The sequence below is a fragment of the Myxine glutinosa genome, chromosome 10 (assembly GCF_964187855.1).
Source record: "Myxine glutinosa chromosome 10, kmMyxGlut1.1, whole genome shotgun sequence".
NCBI lineage: Eukaryota > Metazoa > Chordata > Myxini > Myxiniformes > Myxinidae > Myxine > Myxine glutinosa.
The window spans coordinates 105,648,729-105,670,252 of NC_136270.1; the positions used below are offsets into that span (position 1 = coordinate 105,648,729).

The 21,524-nt window shown below is 44.2% G+C and overlaps 1 protein-coding gene across 1 annotated transcript in view; it reads right to left on the bottom strand.

Annotated features, from left to right (window-relative positions):
- Positions 1-12,264, bottom strand: part of CARD11 (caspase recruitment domain family member 11) — a 107,489-nt gene extending 95,225 nt beyond the window's left edge. Inside the window, exon 1 of the mRNA XM_068125716.2 lies at positions 12,077-12,264. Within this exon, the coding sequence (XP_067981817.2) occupies positions 12,077-12,095 (19 nt within the window). The 5' untranslated portion in view covers positions 12,096-12,264. The remainder of the gene's footprint in view (positions 1-12,076) is intronic.
- Between the last annotated feature and the right edge of the window lie 9,260 nt (positions 12,265-21,524).

A 21,524-nucleotide genomic window follows, 5' to 3' on the forward strand; every position in this document is an offset into this window, starting at 1 on the left:
CAAAGAAAAGAACACCTTCCCTACAGTCAAACATGGAGGAGGTTCATTGGTGTTTTGGGGTTGCTGTGCTGCCTCTGGCACTGGGTACCTTGAATGTGTGCATGGCATCATGAAATCAGGAGATTACCAAGGCATTTTGGAGCGCAATGTTCAACCCAGTCAGAAAGCTGAGTCTCCATCGAAGGTCATGGGTCTTGCAGCAGGACAATTACCCCAAACACACTTCAAAAAGCACCCAGGAATGGTTCAAGACAAAACGCTGGACTGTTCTGAAGTGGCCAGCAATAGTCCAGATCTAAATCCCATTGAACACCGGTGGGGAGATTTGAAAACAGCAGTTGGGAAAAGGCACGCTTCAAATCTGGGATTGGAGGAGTATTGTGGTCAAGGCAGGGCAGGAGCTTGGTGCCATCGGACCTCACCCCTTATAAAATGAAAAGGAGGAGAAAAGCAATATGTAATACAGGTACAAACTCCCACATGGGGCCTTAGACAGTGGGAAAAAAAGATGACACTTGTTCTCTATGTTTTTAAACAAATTTAATTACAAACTCAATTTTTCTATACAGTCCTTTAACAACATATTTATTTTAAAAATTAACCAACAATAAAAAGATTTTGGTGAGTCACAACCTTACGTAGTTTAATCTAAAAAAATTTTTTTTAACATTTCTTTTGAAATGGCTCCAAGAGCTGGGTATCCATAACTCCACCTCTTGAAAAATAAATAGTAGCAAATAAATTATGCAAACACAACTCTCAATTGAGAGATTTTCCGTACACGTCAGTAACAGGAAATGCTTGGCTATTTAAGACCTTCTGCTTGTTGCTTCCACAGGAGCATTTATTTGGCCATGCTGTTCAGTATATGCAAAAAGTGGAACTACCCATGGAATATTTTATATTTTTTACTGTTTGTATATAGGGCCTGTACTTAAAGGTCTCAAATAGTCACCAAAACCTGATGTTTGGCAACTTGAATAACACTTGGCTGACGATGTGGTCCAATTAGGGGTAGAGGAGGTCCTCCCTATCATGGATGAGGTTATAGATTGTATAGCATACTAGTAGGTACCTGGGACCACATAAAGTCTAATGTGACTTCAACCACTTTTATGCAAAGAACAGTTAAATATCATGGGAATTTATATTGTCCAGCTTTGTGTCCCTAAAAATGTTGCTTGATTGTATCAACCCCCCTCCCCTGCCCCAAGTCCTCAGCCCCCTCCCTTCTAACCACCAGGTCCTCAAGCTTTCATCCCAACCCCAAGGATGCAATCCCCTTCCCATATAGGGTCCTCAACCCGCCCCTTCCCCCACCACAAGGCCTCAACCCCGACCCCCTTCCCCCACCACCACAAGTCTTCAACCCCTTCTCCCAAATCTATGTCCCCTCTACTTCCCATCCCCAGCTCTCTGTCCTTCCCTCCCCATGTCTTCCCTTCTTCAAAGCAAGATGGCATTCTTACATCATTACATATTATGTGTTCACTACCTCATTAAATGGTTGATTTATGGAACTCTCTTTCCGCTCCCCTATCCACCTTAGTATTATGCCATTACCGACTTCACCTAGTGCTTACCTCTTCATAACCTGCTTTCCCAACTTCTCCTTTCACCCCAATCACAATGTCCATAGTAACGAGATAAGTCTCGCGAGAACAATTATCCAAACAAGCTTGCAGTCCCCATTCACGATCTCGCGAGACTTGGCGACGTCCTGTGGAAATTCTCTGTGCACTAATTTCCATTCAGTCTCAAATGGTTGTGAGTAGCCTAATTGTGTTAAATAAATGATCCTAAATCAATTGTCTTGTTCGTGATAGACACACAAATACACACATACAATTATCTACATGTACACACACACCACGTCAAAAATAATAACAAAACAACGTTAAATTCATCATCCTGCGAGATTATGACATTTCACGATACGTGACAGAGAGACAAACAGACAGACAGATAAGCGTATTATTATATGGACAATGAGTCATTGAAGTAACTTATAAAGTACACCAAATGGCTCATCGTCGTTGAAATTATAAAATTCAATATCGTATCACAATCTACCATATAAAACACAATGTGTGTTTGTGTGTCTGTCCCCCTTCGCAAGGGTAGGGTTTAAAGACTGAGTAGTGCTTTAGGATGGATTTTGAGTCGGGGGTTGGATGGGAAATCTTTGAACACGACTGTATGTCCACCGGTTAAAAGACCTACAAGACTCTGAGGACCCAAAAAGACCCCAAGGACCCTGAAGACCCCGAAGACCCAATGGACCCCAAACACCCAAAATACCCTGTTGACTGTTTTTTTTGTTTTTTTTTTTCTATACAGAATCGAGACTCGTGTAAGAGCTCGTTAAAGACACAAAATACCATGAAGACCCAGAAGACCCTGAAGACCCCAAAAAACCCGAAGACCAAAAAGATCGAAAAGACCCAGAAGACCGAAAAGACACCAGAGACCCAAAATACACCATAGACCCTTAAAGACACAAAATACCCCAAAGACCAAAACAATCCAAAAGACCGAAAAGACCATGAAGCCCCTTAAAGACCCTGAGGACCCAGTGGACCCCAAATACCCAAATTACCCCTGAGACCTAAAATACCCCCAAGACCCTTAAATACCCGAAATATCCAGATCGAGGACCCAAAATACTCAAATGACTGAAAAGACCGAGAGGACCCAAAAGACTCAAATGACCCAAAAGACGCCAATGAAGCAGAAGACCCAAAAGACACAAAAGACGTTGAAAACACTGAAGGCCCAAAAGACCTCAGGGACCCAAATGACCCAGAGGACACAAAAGACCCTAAGGATTCCGAAGACCCCAAAAAAGAGTAATTATGCCTCTTACATTGGAATTGTAGACGGTGGCTTGGAAACTGAGCCTCAAGGTCGGTGTCCAGAAGCGGTATTTTTTTAATCACAATAAATACACGGTACAGGGAGGTGAAATTTGCTGCGCGTGATGTGCAATGCACGCAGAGTAAACCGAGTGTTCATTTACGTCTGTATGATGTCTAATAAATGAAGAAGATATAAGCACCGCTGACACTAGGCCCAGACTTAAGACTTTGGCAATGTTTGACATGCTCACGTGGCTGTACCGTCAAAAACTGTTCCAACCCGTCATTTTTGACCGGCTTTATACTAGTAAATAATAAAGGTCTGGGAAAGTAGTTAAAATGTGGCCTCCATCGACATAGCTTCAAACTAAGTGTATTGTTGACCACGAGTAAGTCCACTTATAATTAAGCATGTGTTTCAGTTATTCCAAGATTGATTTAAATATTTTCTTTTAAATAAGGATGCATTGATGTTATCTTTAACAATTGAATTGGATGGATATTGAATAACAATATCTACATATTAAGTATGCAAAATTACAATAATTGACACTATATCCTCTCCCACTCTGCGACTCCCCCCCCCCCCCCCCCAACCACCCAACCACCCTTGCTCAATCTTTGGGAAAATGCTATTGAGGGGGGCAGGGGGCTATTGTGAGATGAGCGATAAGTTTGTGCCTGAGCTTATTCTTGACTCTCCGCTTGTTTAATGTAATGATTGTGCTATTTGGAATTGTTAAAACTTGGAAAAGACATTAAGCTGTTAAATTGAAACTGTTAAATGAAATACGGTTTGTTCAAATTCATTTTGCTCCCTGGTGTGTCTTTAATACAATTCCCGACTTACCTATATTACTCTGGAAGAACAATGGAAAAAGCGTAATTGTTCCCCCAAAACAAAAGAACAAAAGGCACCCAAAGGCGATGACGTTATGGGCGTCTGTCCTTTGTTATCGGAGCAACAGATGCAGACGTAAGAATGACTCGATTTTCCCCCTGATTCCGCATTATGTAAACCCTGTCATCAATACATGTCCCTATCCTACTCCGACGAAGGACACACAGCCGAAACGTCATCACCTTTGGGCGCCTTTTCTTTTCCAGTGGAAAGTCAACCCTTTTCCACCATTTGTCTTCCATTCTGTGCGACCAATTCCTAAATAACTTTTGTCTGGCCTGTGCTTTTATAATTGCTGCTTACATTCTGGCAGTTTACTGTTAAGTCGTGGGGAGAAAGTACTTATCCGTGATGGGGCGAAGATGCATGGATTTGTGGGGGTGGGGAGTTCAAATTTTCCACCATATTATTTACTTTAAAAAATATGCCTCATTGGTGGTTTGACCAATAGAAAAAAAACATTGAAGGAAACAGTTTTCTTCCCACTTACAACATTTACCAGTTCTAATACCAACAGTGGTAACAAAGAAAATGATATTTAAATGTACGAGCAACCCTAATTTCATGTTCTTATATTGCAGACATCTCATGGAGAAAGCAACATGTCAGCTTGTACAAGCAACTACTCATTCTGGTGTCAGCATATCACAGTAGTTGTTTTGAGCAGTGTAATTTGGTCCAGTTGAAAAATAATGACAACCAGAGCAAAGTCGATGACGCATCATCGCAAATCCCGACGCTTCCCACCCAATATCAAGTTTTGAGTTTAAATTTTTTTCCGTTTTGACTCCTGCGTCCCTAAGTTCTCGCACCTTGGGGCATGAACCGGGGAATGAGGGAGGGGGGGGGGGGTCAAATCAAAAAAATCGTTAAATATTTCATGCGTCTTCGAATGTTGATTGAATACACAAAGATTCATTTAAAAAATTTTTAAATGTGTCCATAATTGTATTTTTGGGGTATTTGACCTTTTGACCCCATCCCATGGATCCTGAAGACAGGGCCTAAAATGATACTGCTCTTATACCTTCTTGCCATGTATTGATCATAACTATCAAGATTGATGAATTTCTGCACAACATTTTAGGAGGAGGTAGCGCGACGGACAGACAAAATAACTTTTGTCTGGCCTGTGCTTTTATAATTTCTGCTTACATTCTGGCAGTTTATTGTTAAGTCGTGGGGAGAAAGTACTTATCGGAGATGGGACGAAGATGCATGGATTTGTGGGGGTGGGGAGTTCAAATTTTCCACCATATTATTTACTATAAAAAATATGCCTCATTGGTGGTTTGACCAATAGAAAAAAAAACATTGAAGGAAACAGTTTTCTTCCCACTTACAACATTTACCAGTTCTAATACCAACAGTGGTAAGAAAGAAAATGATATTTAAATGTGCGAGCAACCCTAATTTCATGTTCTTATATTGCAGACATCTCATGGAGAAAGCAACATGTCAGCTTGTACAAGCAACGACTCATTCTGGTGTCAGCATATCACAGTAGTTGTTTTGAGCAGTGTAATTTGGTCCAGTTGAAAAAAAATGACAACCAGAGCAAAGTCGATGACGCGTCATCGCAAATCCCCACGCTTCCCACCCAATATTAAATTTTGAGTTTAAATTTTTTCCGTTTTGACTCCTGCGTCCCTAAGTTCTCACACCTTGGGGCATGAACCAGGGAATGAGGGGGGGGGGGGGGTGGGTCAAATCAAAAGAATCGTTAAATATTTCATGCGTCTCCGAATGTTGATTGAATACACAAAGATTCATTTAAAAATTTTTAAAATGTGTCCATAATTGTATTTTTTGGTATTTGACCTTTTGACCCCATCCCATGGATCCTGAAGACAGGGCCGAAAATGATACCGTTCTCATACCTTCTTGCCATGGGTTGATCATAACTACCAAGATTGATGAATTTCTGCACAACTGTTTAGGTTTAGGAGGAGGTAGCGCGACGGACAGACAGAAAACGGACAGCCGATTACAACCCCCCTCCCCCCACCCCCCCATCCCCATTTTTTGGGAAAAGCCACGGGTATAATAACGCGGTGAGCACAAGCTGAGAAGCAATAGCAATGCTGGACTTTTAACGGAAATGGTAATCGTAAGGGTAATCTATTGATGGTTATCATCCGTCAGTCATTTTAAGCCAGCTCTAGTTCCGCAACATGTGGGTGCCTTATAAAAACCTGGATCAAGTTCCCAACAAAACTGGGAAGAAAAAGATGCAACATTAGCAGTTGAACTGGAAAGCTGTTTCACTTGGTTTGCCAAAAAAATCATGGAAATCTTAAATAATTATCATCGTAACACTAAATAATCCTTGTAACACTAAAAAAATCCTTGTAATCCTAAATAATCCATGTAAACCTATATAATGCTTGCAACCATTAAAAAAAACACTTGAAACTACTTCTATTACAACTTCTTTAATGGCCACAATTTTTTCCACATTATTGTGGGGTTGGCCAGGTAACATTTTTGGCCCCAGTCTTCCAGGAAATGGCCGGCCATGCCTGCCATTTGACTGAAGGTCACCTTGGCAGGAATTTGGAATTTGTTCAGGGTGCCGACGATAAATCGCCTCCATTCTTCATGAAAGAGCGAGGGATCATTAAGGTCCACCGATGACCAGTGTTCCAGCTTGACGTCCTTCCGAACGATGGTCCACATGGTGAAGTATCGCCTCGCATGCAAAACACTAAATGAGAGTTTATAGCTGGCTTAGGATTCAAACCCAGGCAAGGTAGGTCAAAGGTGAGTGCACCCACCACTAGCATCCCAACATTAATTTGCAATTGGACACTGGCTTTGACACCAATACAAATTGTTCAACCTGTTGCATTATAAGCCAAAAGGTAGAGGTTCAACTCAAGACAATATTTCGGACAATGGAAACTGTACACTTAATATTGCATGGAAAAAGAGTCTCCATGAAGGTTAGCGTCCTTCTGTGTTGGTAGATAGGTAGAACGACCACAATTGTTCCCACGTCTTGGGGCTGGCTGGGGGAAGTGTTTGTCCCAAGTCTTGCATGGACGAGCTTGCCAGACCTGTCGCTCGACGAAGTCCAGTAGTTGAGGCAGGGATTTGTAATTTGGCCGGGGTACCGGCGACAGCTGGCCTACTCGTCCCGAAGGACACCTGTGGGATCCTTAACATCCACCAACTAATTCCAGGCAGACTGGATGCCCAGTTTACGGTCCATCAGAGGGAAACACAACGATGACGGTTCATAGCTATTAGCTATTGCTTCCTGACCATTACCATTCCACCACCATGTTTCCCTCTCCTTTTGTACATTTCCTGTAATCATCCCACATGTTTCCCGAGCTACCTTCTACGATGCATTCCTCATTTGCTTCCAAGAATCATTTACCTCAATTGCCTTCGCTTGTTCTTTTTCCTTGCTCAACTTATCCTGAAATCTTTCCCTAATCTCTCTATCCTTCCATTTGCAAACTTTCACTGTGGGGCTGCATTTAATTAAACCTAACCTTCTCCTTAGTCTTAATCCTTACGTTGCCAACAACGAAATCTGGGTTGTGTCAAACATTCTTCCTCAGGTATAACTTTGACATTAACTATATTAATGTATTTTGCCCTTAATGTATGTGTTAAAGAGATTCTTCACCATTGAATGACAGGGACAAAATTGATATATAGCAAGATATTTCAAAAGTTGTGGACGAGTTCTGAGAAAACTAGGTGGATGAGTTGGTTGGGGACAAGAACAAGCAGATTAGATTTTGGTTCAGGTCCGGATCCAGATCCGGCCTATCAGTGGATACAAGGCGGAAACTGTTCAGCCTGGCGGAGGTGTACTGTCCACCGAGAACCGTTCCAGTTCTTAAAACATGTATTCAGTAAACACATATCTGTTGTTTCTGCCATTTGTAAAATATACACCTCTAATACATTTCTTTCTCCATACCCCAAACCCCCATGTACACCCTCAAAACCTCCTCTTTTCTCCTACATGTCCATTTCAGTCCCCACCGAGTATCAACTTCTCAGAAACATCTACTTTTTCCAAAATATCCTCTAATTCTTCCCTTCTCTCCTCGACACATTTTCTTATCTCTTCCTCACCTACGATTGCTCGTGGTGAATAAGTTTACACTACATTCATCAACTTTTCTCCTACTGAATATGAATGAATGAATGATCGTTTTAAGGCAATTTTCCACGCTAGAGCGGGGGTTAGCCTTGCGGGCCCCATGACAATCATGGTTCCCTGTTTGAAGCAATGTTTTTATGGCCGGATGCCCTTCCTGACGCCAACCCTTGGTCGCCTCTTACGATGCGCAGGGATACGGTGTACCTATTCTAAACCGGGGTACACACCGGGATCATTCATCCCAGCAAGCTGGTACTCAATTTGCCGACCTCGGAAGGATGACAGGCTGAGTCAACCCCCCTGGTGCTAAATTAGCGATCGACCGGGATTCGAACGGAGGATCCAAGGATCCCAGGCCAGCGCCCTAACCGCTAAGCCAACACCAAGCTTCAACTTCTCAGAACATCTACTTTTTCCAAAATATCCTCTAATTCTTCCCAACATTTTCTTCTCTCCTCGTCACCTACGATTACTCGTGGTGAATAAGTTTACACTACATTCATCAACTTTTCTCCGACTATCTGCCTCAATTTCATTATTCTAGTGTTGTATTTCGACACTTCCAAAACTTCATGTACACACTTTCTGCAACTAGCACAACAACACCCCCTTCAACCTCCTCCCCTCTTGACCAAAATAACATACTTTTCCTGTCCTGTACCAATTGACCAATTGTCCTTGCCTCTTGACCTCTCCATCTCGTGTCCTGCACACAACATATATATCTACCTTTCTCCTTTTTGACGTTTCCACCACTTCCGGACTTCCCCCACTCATTATCCCCACATTAGCTTCACCAACACCTTTTCCCCCTATGTGCCAGGTGCCGATGAACCGCTTCCATCTGTTTGCCAGCATAGTGATTTCCATGGTAACGAAGTCCATTTCCCCTCGTTTGTCTACTTTCTATTTGACGTAGGCAGGTGTACATGTCCACAGAGTACCATGGGCTGTACCTCACCCATTCATTAATGCAATCATAAAAATAAAGAGTGAAGCAAGGTTTTACTGCTGTGTGGCCTTCCTGACGCCACCCACTTCTTTCACGGTAGATCCTTTGACTTCAGCTAAAAGGCCTAACCACAAGGATGTAATGTACCACTTTTCTGTTGGGGTGTACCCTTAGCCCTTAGCTAAAGGCCTAACCACAAGGATGTAATGTACCACTTTTCTGTTGGGGTGTACCCTTAGCCCTTAGCTAAAGGCCTAACCACAAGGCAATGATGTACCACTTTTCTGTCAGGTGAGTTAGCCTTCGTCTTTAGCTAAAGGCCTAACCACAAGGATGTAATGTACCACTTTTCTGTTGGGGTGTACCCTTAGCCCTTAGCTAAAGGCCTAACCACAAGGATGTAATGTACCACTTTTCTGTTGGGGTGTACCCTTAGCCCTTAGCTAAAGGCCTAACCACAAGGATGTAATGTACCACTTTTCTGTTGGGGTATACCCTTAGCCCTTAGCTAAAGGCCTAACCACAAGGATGTAATGTACCACTTTTCTGTTGGGGTGTACCCTTAGCCCTTAGCTAAAGGCCTAACCACAAGGCAGTGATGTACCACTTTTCTGTCGGATGTGGTACCCTTATCCTTTAGCTAAAGGCCTAACCACAAGGCAATGATGTACCATTTTTCTGTCAGGTGAGTTAGCCTTCGTCTTTAGCTAAAGGCCTAACCACAAGGATGTAATGTACCACTTTTCTGTTGGGGTGTACCCTTATCCTTTAGCTAAAGGACTAACCACAAGGCAATGATGTACCATTTTCTGTCGGGTGTGGTACCCTTATCCTTTAGCTAAAGGCCTAACCACAAGGCAATGATGTACCACTTTTCTGTCAGGTGAGTTAGCCTTCGTCTTTAGCTAAAGGCCTAACCACAAGGATGTAATGTACCACTTTTCTGTTGGGGTGTACCCTTATCCTTTAGCTGAAGGCCTAACCACAAGGTAGTGATGTTGTGGCGGTTACCTTATGTGCAGGTAACCGCATGTGGCGGTTACCTTATGTGATTACCTTATTTGGGCATAATACACGTGCACGGGCCTGTTGGACATGTGGTTGTGCGGACGTGACGCACGCGCGGTTGCCGGAGCCACGCCCTCCGAAGAGGGCTTTTGGCTTTATATAAGCGTGCCGACTTCCGTTCGAGTTTAGTGTGCTGGATCTTGCTGTTACAATAAACCATCTTCGAACCCTACGAATGGCCTCGTTCTCTCGCCTTCCGAGACTCCTAAACTGGTGACCTCCGACTGCCCCCGAACGGATTCGGGGGCTGCGAACGAACACGGCAAGCACGCCCTGGCCAGGGAAGCCACCTAAGCTGGGGACGCCGGCTTCTCCCGCACGGCTTCGGGCGCAGTTTCGAAATGCCGGAGTTTCGGAAACGACGACGGCCATGATTATGAGGTTCGCGCACCGCGCTCGGCTCCTCCTCTACGACCGGAGGGGCGAGCCTACTCCAAGACCCTCCGAAGGCACGGCTGCTTCGTCACCTTCGCGCGCGCTGACGTTAGCGGCACGGCCGCTTCGTCACCCTCGCGCAACTACAACCGCAACTACTTCTCCGACCCTGCAACCTCGGGAGGCCCGCGAGGAACCTCGGCAGCCTCCCCCGAGGACTTGCCCAGCCCCATGGTCGCCTCGGCCTACGCATAGGCCTGTGGAGTGCATTCTGGGGGGACATATGTGGCGGTTACCTTATGTGCAGGTAACCGCATGTGGCGGTTACCTTATGTGATTACCTTATTTGGGCATAATACACGCGCACGGGCCTGTTGGACTTGTGGTTGTGCGGACGTGACGCACGCGCGGTTGCCGGAGCCACGCCCTCCGAAGAGGGCTTTTGGCTTTATATAAGCATGCCGACTTCCGTTCGAGTTTAGTGTGCTGGATCTTGCTGTTACAATAAACCATCTTCGAACCCTACGAATGGCCTCGTTCTCTCGCCTTCCGCGACTCCTAAAATGTACCACTTTTCTGTTGGGGTGTACCCTTAGCCCTTAGCTAAAGGCCTAACCACAAGGCAGTGATGTACCACTTTTCTGTTGGGGTGTACCCTTAGCCCTTAGCTAAAGGCCTAACCACAAGGCAATGAGGTACCACTAGCCTTTAGCTAAAGGCCTAACCACGAGGCAGTGGTAGATGAAGTTTAATGTTTTTTCTTAAAACGTGTTAAAATCAAAATTGTACATAACAGGAGTAAGACATACCCAGCGGGTACCGAATTAGCTTGAACAGAAAGTTGTTGTTAGTGAATATAGATTGGAATGGGGTTTCATTCTGAATTCAGCCTGATAGTTTCATCATTCACTGAGCCGCGGTTGTGCTGCTGATCCTGCGCAATCAAGCAGGAATTTATCATTTGTTCACAGTGCCGGCGATAACTCACCTTCCTTTTCAAGAAAGACACCGTGCAATCTCCAGACGTCCAACAACTAAACCTTAAACGAAAACAGCACGTTAGTTATAACTTCCATCCGTGGGCCGGTGCGCTTTGTGATGCAAGTTCCAGCCTGCAAAGCACAATTTAGGGTTAGATCAACATTCGAACCAAGACCACACAAGGTGGAGTCGAGTGCGCACACCTCCAGGTGATCCTGCCAGGCTGAATAGAAAGCGCTCGCACAGTAAATCATGTGGTCAATTGTATATCGGCCATAAATGGTCAACGCAAGAAAGTGCATTTTGACAACTGACCAATGGAATACGAGTCTGTGAGAAGGCTAGTGGCGATCTGCGTCGGTGGACACCATAACCAATGTATTTGATGAAGTAAAAGTTCACAAGAGTACGAGTCAACTTCATCACAACTTCATCACAGGGTCTTATTGAAGTAGCTCACAAAAAAGTGAGATAGGGCATGGAACCAGCACACAACGACCTCCTCTTTTTGAATGGTACAATAAGTCATTGACATCTACAAGCAACTGCTGGTGGAAAGGACACCGGATGCAATATCCACGAACAAAGATATCACGATATACCTTCCCCGAAATCCTCTTTCCCAGTAAACCGACCTCGGAAGGATGACCAGGCTTTATCAATGCACCTGGAGTTATGTCAACAACATGACAGGGGCTCAAACTCAAGACCCTGAGATCTTAAGTCATCCACCTTATCCGTTAAGCCAACACCAGCCTCAGGTAACATGATGACTGCAACAGATTGAGAGAAACGACATAAAAAGGTGCACTTACCAAGCTGTGGTTGGCGCATACAGACACTAGAAATATTGGGAGTTTCACGCTGAGCACTCCAGAGCTGGAAAATCGACTACTTATACGACATGGTTTGGAATAGACTTGGCATGTGAAGCTGCAGTATACGACATAATGCAGGAACTGCCTCCACCCTAAAACCGCAAATTTTTGAAACTTCCTTTTCTGACGTCATTTGTGCGGACACATGAGAATGTTTTGCCAATATCTTGAGCAGCACATGATGTGGACCAAACCACCAACACCATACAGTCATGTAAATGCACAACTCTCTTGCTTATAAGCCCGTACGGCTATCGTTTTTACTGTGACTCGACAAATTTACTCTTTTTCTGTGCCTGAACATCTGTATGAAACAAGTGCTCATCATTGTGTATTTAAGATGCTAAACTACAGACTATATTTGCATATTTATGTATGTGAAGTTGTTGTTGTATAGCCCCGGATAGTTCTCTCAAACAAGGCCGCAGCGCAGAGATAGCCGATTGATCTTCCAGTAGCGAGGCAGAGATCCACACATCTAGGATAGTGTACCCCTACCTTCATGAAGTTAGTGCAAAGGCAGAGTTAGACAAAGAGAGACAGAGAGACAGAGACAGAGACAGAGACAGAGAGAGAGAGAGAGACTTTTTTTTGACTTTTGAAGTCCTTTTATTATCAAAATAATACAAAAAAATGTATTTATATCTTTACACCAATCATAAATACATGAAAAAGCAATGAAACGAAAAGGTTACAGAAGTATCACGGCACACAATTTGCCAAAATAAAACATTAACTTTATACAACCTACAAAAATATTACCAGTTGGTTCTCACGAACCTCACACAACCCTTCATGACACCAAGTATTGGTGAATTCATCAAGATTGTTTGCATCCTTATAGAAACAAAACTCTAGTTTAAGTCTTGCTGACACGAGGGCATTGAAAAACAACATTACATTGCATTCCCCGGCAGGTTTACCGTTCAATTTCTCCCTTCTTGAGAGATATATTGCCAGCTTGGCTGTTGCGACAAGAAACCTCATTAACATATTTTCCTTGCTTGACTCGGCATTAAAGCCGAAAATAAAAGAACGCAACGAGAAAACAACCCTCATTCTGTGTGCCACAAGATTAAACCACCGAAACAAAGGAACCAATCTCACACAATTAATGAAGGCGTGGAACACGTCCTCCGTGCATATGCAGAATGGGCAACATGTGGATGTAGGAGAGAAATGGCTGATTAACTTATTAGAGGGGACTATCCAGTGGATCAGTCTCCATTGGAGATCACCAGATCTTTTACTTATGAGCTTGCTATACATGGAGTTCCATACAGGTTCAGAGGGGGGTCCCACAGGCAACAGTCTCTTCCACCGGATTATTCCATTTAGCGGCGTATCCCCCAGCAGTAACTTGACACATGACTTGTATAGCTCTTTACTGCTAGTCTCTTGAAAGGGGCTTATCCCCATGCTAACCGGGGGTAAGTCTTCCAACTTGAAGTGCACCAGTAACCCAGGAAAAATCCACTCATCGTGCAATGGTTCGAGCTCGTGGGACCAGCATACTCTCAGCCGTACCCCTATTCGTATCACCTCTCTCAACACTTTTGCAGTCACTCTTTCGGACCGAATTCCTGCTAGCTTGGCTACTTCTCGAGCTGATTTCCACCCACAACCTGAAACTTGCCGGAGGTGCCATACTTTTGTGATGCCGGCAATTATGAAATGCTGGCAGAGGTCCCTACTTTTGGGTATGTTTGGGAAAAGCCGATTGCAGAACAAAGGCTCTTGTGCAAACATATGGATGTCGTAGTTGTCTTCATGACGGCACACTGTGAGGTTCTGCCAAGCATTCAACACACTCTGATAAAAAACAGGAAGAGGAGATGTGTCAACTTGTTGAAGCAGGACCAAGAAACATTCGCGGCCATATCCCAGCCCGCCAGCTTGCCGCAAAATGTGGGTGGCCAAAACATGGTTTGGTAATTGTTCTTTCACCAAAAGTTTTTGCACAGTGCATAGCCGAAAGGCCATTATGCGGCTCCTGATGTCGACCATACTCTGGCCACCTTCGGCCAATGGACGGCATACAACATTTGGCCGTAACCAGTGATGCCCTCCCCAAAAGAACTCCAACAGTTGCCTTTGCACTTCCTTCACCAAGCCTTCTGGTGGTTGCAGGCAGATGAATCTGTGCCACAAGAAGGAGGCGACGAGGTTCTTGACTACCAAAACTCGGCCCTTATACGAAAGGTGAGGCAGGGCTCTCCTCCATCTACTCAATCTCTTTTTTACGCGTTCAGCGACACCTTCCCAGTTTTTCTGGCTGTACTGTGGGGATCCAAGGAACACTCCAAGATAGCGAACACCTCCATCCACCCACTTTAAACTTGCAGGAAGGTGTATTGGCGGGTCTTGCGCCATTCTAGATGCACTGTCCCTGACAGAGGGAACCCATAGCGCTTTGCTCTTTTCCCAGTTGCACTTCAACGAGGAAGCTAAACCAAACAAATGTAGGCACTTAGCCAGAGCTGCAATGTCGTTATTGTTTTTAACAATGATTGCAACATCATCAGCATACGCCGATACGACAACTGGAGGATGATCAGGAGATATACTCATTCCAGAAACGTTATTCCTTAGTAACACGAGAAGTGATTCCATTACAAGGGTGAACAGTAAGCCGGAGACAGGGCAACCTTGCCTTACCCCCCTTTGAACCTGTATGGGAGAACAAAGCTCATTGTTCACCTTAACTAAACTGAATATATTGTTGTACAATAAAGCAATATAAGTTCTGAAATTATCTCCAAATCCACAGGCTTCAAGCACATGATTCAAAAAGACATGATCGATGCTATCAAAAGCCTTTTCTAAATCAAGAAAAATTATACCAAAGTAATTCTGCACACAGTTGCCATCTATGAGATCTCTAATGAAAAATATGTTATCATACATAGATCTACCTGGAATACAATAACTCTGATCAGGGTGAACCAAATCGCAAATTACCCTTTTAGCTCGATTCGCCAGAACTTTTGAAAGGATTTTATAATCAGTGCATAGTAGAGAAACAGGTCTCCAATTCTTCATTTGTCGCAAATCACCAGCCTTTGGAAGAAGGGACATCACCGCTCTTCTCAAACTTAAAGGCAATTCTCCATGAGTCAGTGATGATTCAAGAACATGCATCAGTTCTGGACCTAATAGTTCCCAAAATTCCACATAAAATTCAGCCGGCAGACCATCGATTCCAGGGGCTCTTCCCGAGTCCATTCCAGCCAGGGCTTGCGTTAACTCCTCGAGCGTAATTGGCGAGTCCATATCCAGCCGCTGGGACTCGGTTAACGAGGATAGGTGAGAGGTTAAAAGTCTCATTGTTTCATCACAAACAACCTGTTTTGAAAACAGTTTGGAAAAGAAGTCCTGAACACATAACCGTCTGTCTCTGGGATTTACAACGACAGCTCCGCCAGGATTAATTACAGAAAAAATGTTCTTGGGTGCTTTACTGACAGAGTCCAGACGAAAAAAAGCTTTACTAGGGGTATCTAAAACCTTTAAGTTCTTAACCCTTAGTCTGAGCAACAACCCTGCTGCTTTCTCCTGGATTAACTCTCTCAGCTGAGTCTTCTTTTCTAGTAATAACTGGAAGTTTCTTGCATTATTATTACTAGGGCGTGCCCGTACGTGGGTGCAAAAAAACATGCGTGCAAACAACAACAACAAAAAAAAACTTTGAAACCACGTGGCAGTAACGACCACAGAACCCCCCCCTCTATTTACATGAAATGGTTTGGTCCATTCGCAAAGCCAAAGCGAACGGCTTGCGAGTACGGTAGAACCCCCCCCCCCCCTCTATTTACATGAAATGGTTTGGTCCATTCGCAAAGCCAAAGCGAACGGCTTGCGAGTACGGTGACCATACCTTGGGAACCACTTGTCCGATTAATTTCAAACCTTGAAAAGGCACATCCTCGGGTCCCCAGCAATATACCTGGCAAGTTTCAAGTATATCGGACCCGTGGTTGTCGAGAAACAGCGGTCACAGACAAACAAACACACAGACACACACACAGAGATTACTGGAATTATAGATAGATTAGCAAGTTTACCTTCGAGCTGTACAATGTCAGCTTCCAAACAAGTCATTGTTATATTCTTAACATTTGTAATGTTTGCTCTAAACTGTTGACAAAACACCCGAATCTGGGCTTTCGTATTGTCCCACCAAAGATTAACTGAAGAAAAAGAGGCCTTTCTTTGGATTTGATTAGCCCAGAAAACTTGGAAGGCTTCTTTAAATAGACCATCTTCTAGAAGACTGGTATTAAATTTCCAGTATGCACTTTTATTTATTGACTGAGGAAAAAGAAACCCCATGGTTACTAAATGATGGTCTGAGAATATTGACGGAAAATAATCTGGAGAGACTATAGCGTTTCTAAAAGGTAAGTTTATATACCATCGGTCGAGTCTCGCAAAGGACACTCTTCCTCTGGTGATGCGGCTCCAGGTGAACTGAGGTTCATTGGGGAAAAGTACCCTCCATACATCTAGCAAACCCACCCGAGAAAGGAAAAGGGATAAATCAATACATGATTCGGGATGAGGTTCTGCCGAGTTCCTGTCCATTACAGGTTCAAAGGTACAGTTAAAATCACCCCCGATACACACACATTGGTTTAGATCAACTGTCTGCAGGTGATTAATCACAGACGCAAAGAAAGCTTTCCGTTCTGTGCTCTCACTTGGTGCGTACACATTGAATAATGTGAAATGGAAATTATTAACCTCCAGTTCAAGAGAGCTGAATCGGCCTTTAATGATCTCCTGGAAGAGGATTGACTCAGGTACTAGCCCTGGTCGAAGTACGAAAGCAACACCTGCCGAAAGGGAAGACAGGTTGCTAAAAAAGCACTGTCCCCCAAAAACGCGACACCAATCATATTCTACGTTTTGGGTGATGTGCGTTTCCTGCAGTAAAAGTACATCGACATTTTTGCGCCGAAACAAACTTTGCACTTGAGCTTGGCGGTTTGGGTTTGCACCTCCACCGTTAATGTTCAAGGTGCCAAAGGTAATTTGCTTCATTCCTTATCAAAAGGTTTGATTTGGTGTTGCGAAATCTCAAGACTGGCTTTTGTAATAAATTTCCTGAGTCGGTGAAATTGTGACCTTGTTAGTGGAAATTCTTTGCCCTTTCTTGTTATTTCCTTTGCTGATTGAATAAATGAACCTAAATCAGGAAATGTATCCCTGATAACTACATTTCGTTGTCTATAGGTTTCATTCAGAAAGGAGAGTATGAGTTGAGGAGATATCATTGGCTGACTCAACTGAGACTGAGACAACTCAGGCACCTCCTCATCCTCATCAGATTCCGACAAGTCTGACAAGGTCCCTCCAGGATCGAGGATGTCGGCCTCCGTGGTCACTATGGGAATTGTCAGTATCTCTGGGGATTCGCTGGAGAGCTCCACTGTGCAATCCACGATGCCATGGTGATATTTGTGCTCGTCAGAAGTTGAAGCCTCGGTTTCATCCTCTTGTGGAGCACAATCTACCGAATCGATGAGCGACTCGGTGACACAGTTTTGAATCTGCATCGGTAGAGCAGCACTGCAGAGGGATGAGTCAGTCACTGTCTGCTCGTTCACAGTGACTGATGTCAATGATCGTAATGGTTCGTTCGAGGGTTTATCAACGTATTCAGCGTTGCAACTTATTTCACCCATATAGCAATTTGCGTCCACAGAGTTTGTACACAAACTTTCAGACATATTATCCTCAATTGCAGCACCCGATTCACCATCCTTTTTTTCAAACCCGATGGAAGCATTAGGAACACATTGAGGTGTGTGTTCAGCTACACTGGCCTTCTCCAATACCACCTTTTTTGGATTACTGGTAGAAAAATTATCAACCGACGCCCTTCGTTTTTTAGAACCAATAATAGGGTCCTCCTCCATTCCTTCACTACATGAGGGAATCACAGCAAAGGTTGTGCGAGTTGGGGTCGCTTCGGTTTCTGTGACAGGAAGTGAAGTGCGATCGTTTTCTAGACTCGGGATATGCGCATCGATGCTGCTATTGTTCGTCTCACTGCAGGAGGGAACAGCAGGAACCGGTAAACTCACAGGATTAACTCCAGTCGGTTGAATAGGAACACGAGTATTATCATCTATCTATAATTCCACTAATCTCTGTGTGTATGTTTGTTTGTATGTTTGTATGTTTGTATGTTTGTATGTTTGTATGTTTGTCTGTGACCACTGTTTCTCGACAACTACCGGTCCGATATACTTGAAACTTGCCAGGTATATTGCTGGGGACCCGAGGATGTGCCTTTTCAAGGTTTTAAATTAATCGCAGAAGTAGTTACCGAGCTATGTCCAAAAAACGATTCAACCAATCAGAGAGCAGCGAGCTATCACGTGTGCCGAACGTGGCGAACAGACTCTGCCTCGGATGGCACATTTGAGAGCGTATTCATTTATTTCCCGTCGGCAAACTATGTTGCCGTTAAACTATGTTTTAAAACTAATTAAAACTAATTTGCGATTCATCGTAACTGCGATTTGCGACCTTCCGGACAGTCAAATGAGGACGTCACTTCCGGACTTACGTAGCGGCTAGCGGGCGCCATTTGGAGGAGCTGGGAGGACTCAGTCGTGATAGAGTGAGCCTGAGTGAGTATATCAAGACAAGAACAAGATCTAGAAGGAGGTATGTACGGTGCGATTCATATAATATATTGTTTAGTTATCGTCGATGAGGAATTTGGGGGCCCGATTAACTGCAGCGCCATCCGAGCTGCGGCGTCGGGACGATACATTCATTGTACGGTAACATCACGCACTTACGGGCACGTCCTATATATATAGTACGGGCATGCCCTAGTTTTTACAATCGGTGTATGCGTGGCCATTTTCCCCACACTTTGAACACGAAACCTTGGGACAAAAACGTTTAACGTGACCAAAGGCTCCACAGTGAAAACACGTTAGTGAGGCTGACGAGGCGTACATTTGATACTCCCGATCGTCGGATTTTACTTTAAATGAAATATTTAACCCTGTATCATCACCACGATCGGGAAGTACCATGTAAACTTGGCGACGGAAACTCATAACGTGTTTTATCCTCTCGTCTCGGCTCTTCAGAGGGATCATGGACATTCTTGACACAGCTGTTCCATAACGAGAAAGGACTGACATTAGTTTGTCGTTTGATATAAATGGTGGTACGTTTGATACAGCGATTTTCATCGCTGGAGTATCCATGGGGGACGCTAACATAAAAACACCACCTTCTGTGGTTAAACCTGCACTCACGACGTCGTGAACAAAGTTTTCTTCGGACAGGAAAATAACAACTTTTTGATTCATTCGTGAGGCAGCTCGGACATGCTCGCACCCGATTATTTTCCCCACTGCGAGTACCACATCCTCAGTGAGGACTCCTTCTGGTGGAACACACACAAATGCATGCTTCCTCATTAGGCTATCGAACGCCTCTAACCGAGAGCGTGCATTCGCCATACCAGCGAATTCAACAGCCCCCCCCCCCCCCCCCACTTGTCCGAACCGGACAAGAAGGTATCAAACCTAAATAATCGAACTAAAGTAAGTAATAAACGTGCATTATAAGCACAAAAATGGCTTACAAAACGCCGTCGAAGCCAGTAGGCCGCACCCAAAATGGGCCCGCTCTCAATCCTCTCTCTCTCGAAGACAAAGGTGTAGAACGGATGAAAACAAAATGCCAAAGTACACAGGATAGGAAGGAGAGGGAGGGGGGGGCATGGGAGGGCAGGAGAGGAGGAAAACTCACAAAGAACTCACTACAACACAGAGCAGTTGCTCACAGCCGCCATGACGCCACACCCACCACAAACGGCCTGCAGGGGGCGAGAGAGAGAGAGAGAGAGACAGAGAGACAGAGAGAGACAGAGACAGAGAGAGACTGACTGTTTCTTCCTTTTATTACAAGAGTACAAAAAATCAGTTATGTTCAGTCACAAAGAAACAAACCACAATAAAATGGTCTCAAGGAAAAGTTATTTTCAAATCATCATCATCAAGTGTGCATATGGCATCATTAAAAACCCACTTTTCTTTAAAACATGCTAAATTCTTGTTCATTTAAAAACACCGGTACTCTAGCTTTAGTCTTGCATTTACAAGAGCCTTAAAGGTGAGCAGTACATCACATGACGAGTCAGAAGCGTTTCCCATTTTTTTCTTCCTGGATTTATAAATTGCAAACTTGGCCTGGCCAATTAAAAAATTCATTAAAACCACATTTCTAAGGGAAGACGGTCCTAAAACACCATAAATAAAAACATTGTGATTGAAGAGGGAACCAAGCTTCACAAAGCGTTCCTGAAGGAATGTAAAAAGAGGTTGCAATCGTTCACACTCAAGGTATATATGCGGTAGGGTTTCAATGGATGCACAGAAAGGGAATAGATTAGAGTTAGCAGTAGAAAACCGGTTCAGTAAAACATTATAAGGTAAAATCCAGTGTACAAGTTTCCATTGAATATCTCCAACATACTTTGGAGTAGGCAAGAGATAAAAACTTCGCCAATTGGGGCAATTGGGGGGTGTTGGGGGTAAAACATCCCGCCATCGAAGCCTCGGGTGCTTAGAAAATGTTTTTGCGTATAAAATTTTAATGTACGCGTTGTACAAAGTTTTCTTTGGAAAGGCGGGAAGGGATAATGCAGTATCATCAGGGCTGTTCAGGCCAGGGGACAGATTAAGTGGCGGGCTGAAGACTAGGAGTTTGGGGAAGTCACCCGCTGTTTCCTCGGGGGGAGGGCCAAGTTCCTCGCAGGTATTACGATACGTTGTGGATATCCCTTGAAGGAACCGAGAGATGATCCTGACAGATTTTATTCCGGTTTTTTGTGCCACAGCTCAGCCGGCAGCTCCCCGACTCTGTCATGAGGTCTTTCACTCGCAGCAGCTTGGCATCAACAAAACGTTGAACAAGTCCCCTATTATTCAAGCTGTTTTCCAGGAAGGGGTTGTAGCATAGGGGCTCATTCAACAACATTTCCATGTTGTATGTTGCCATTTCACGGGAAAAGGACAGGGCTTGCCAGGCATTCATCACCCCTTGGTAAAAGGTGGGCAGCAAGGATGAATCGATTTGATGAGGGTTCATCAAGAAAAGTTCTCGGTCGTAACCCAGCTTGCATGTAAGCTGCAATATGCAGTTAGCCAGAGGCCTCCAGAGTAGGGCTTCATCTCCATATACAAGTTGGCGCACGATATGAAGCCGGAAGACCATAATCCGGCTGCGGATATCAATAAGACCTTGGCCACCTTCAGTGAGTGGTAAGTATGCCACGGGGGGTTGGAGCCAGTGTTTCCCGCTCCAGAAAAAGTCGACAATGCTCTTTTGCAGTGTAATAAGAAGGCTC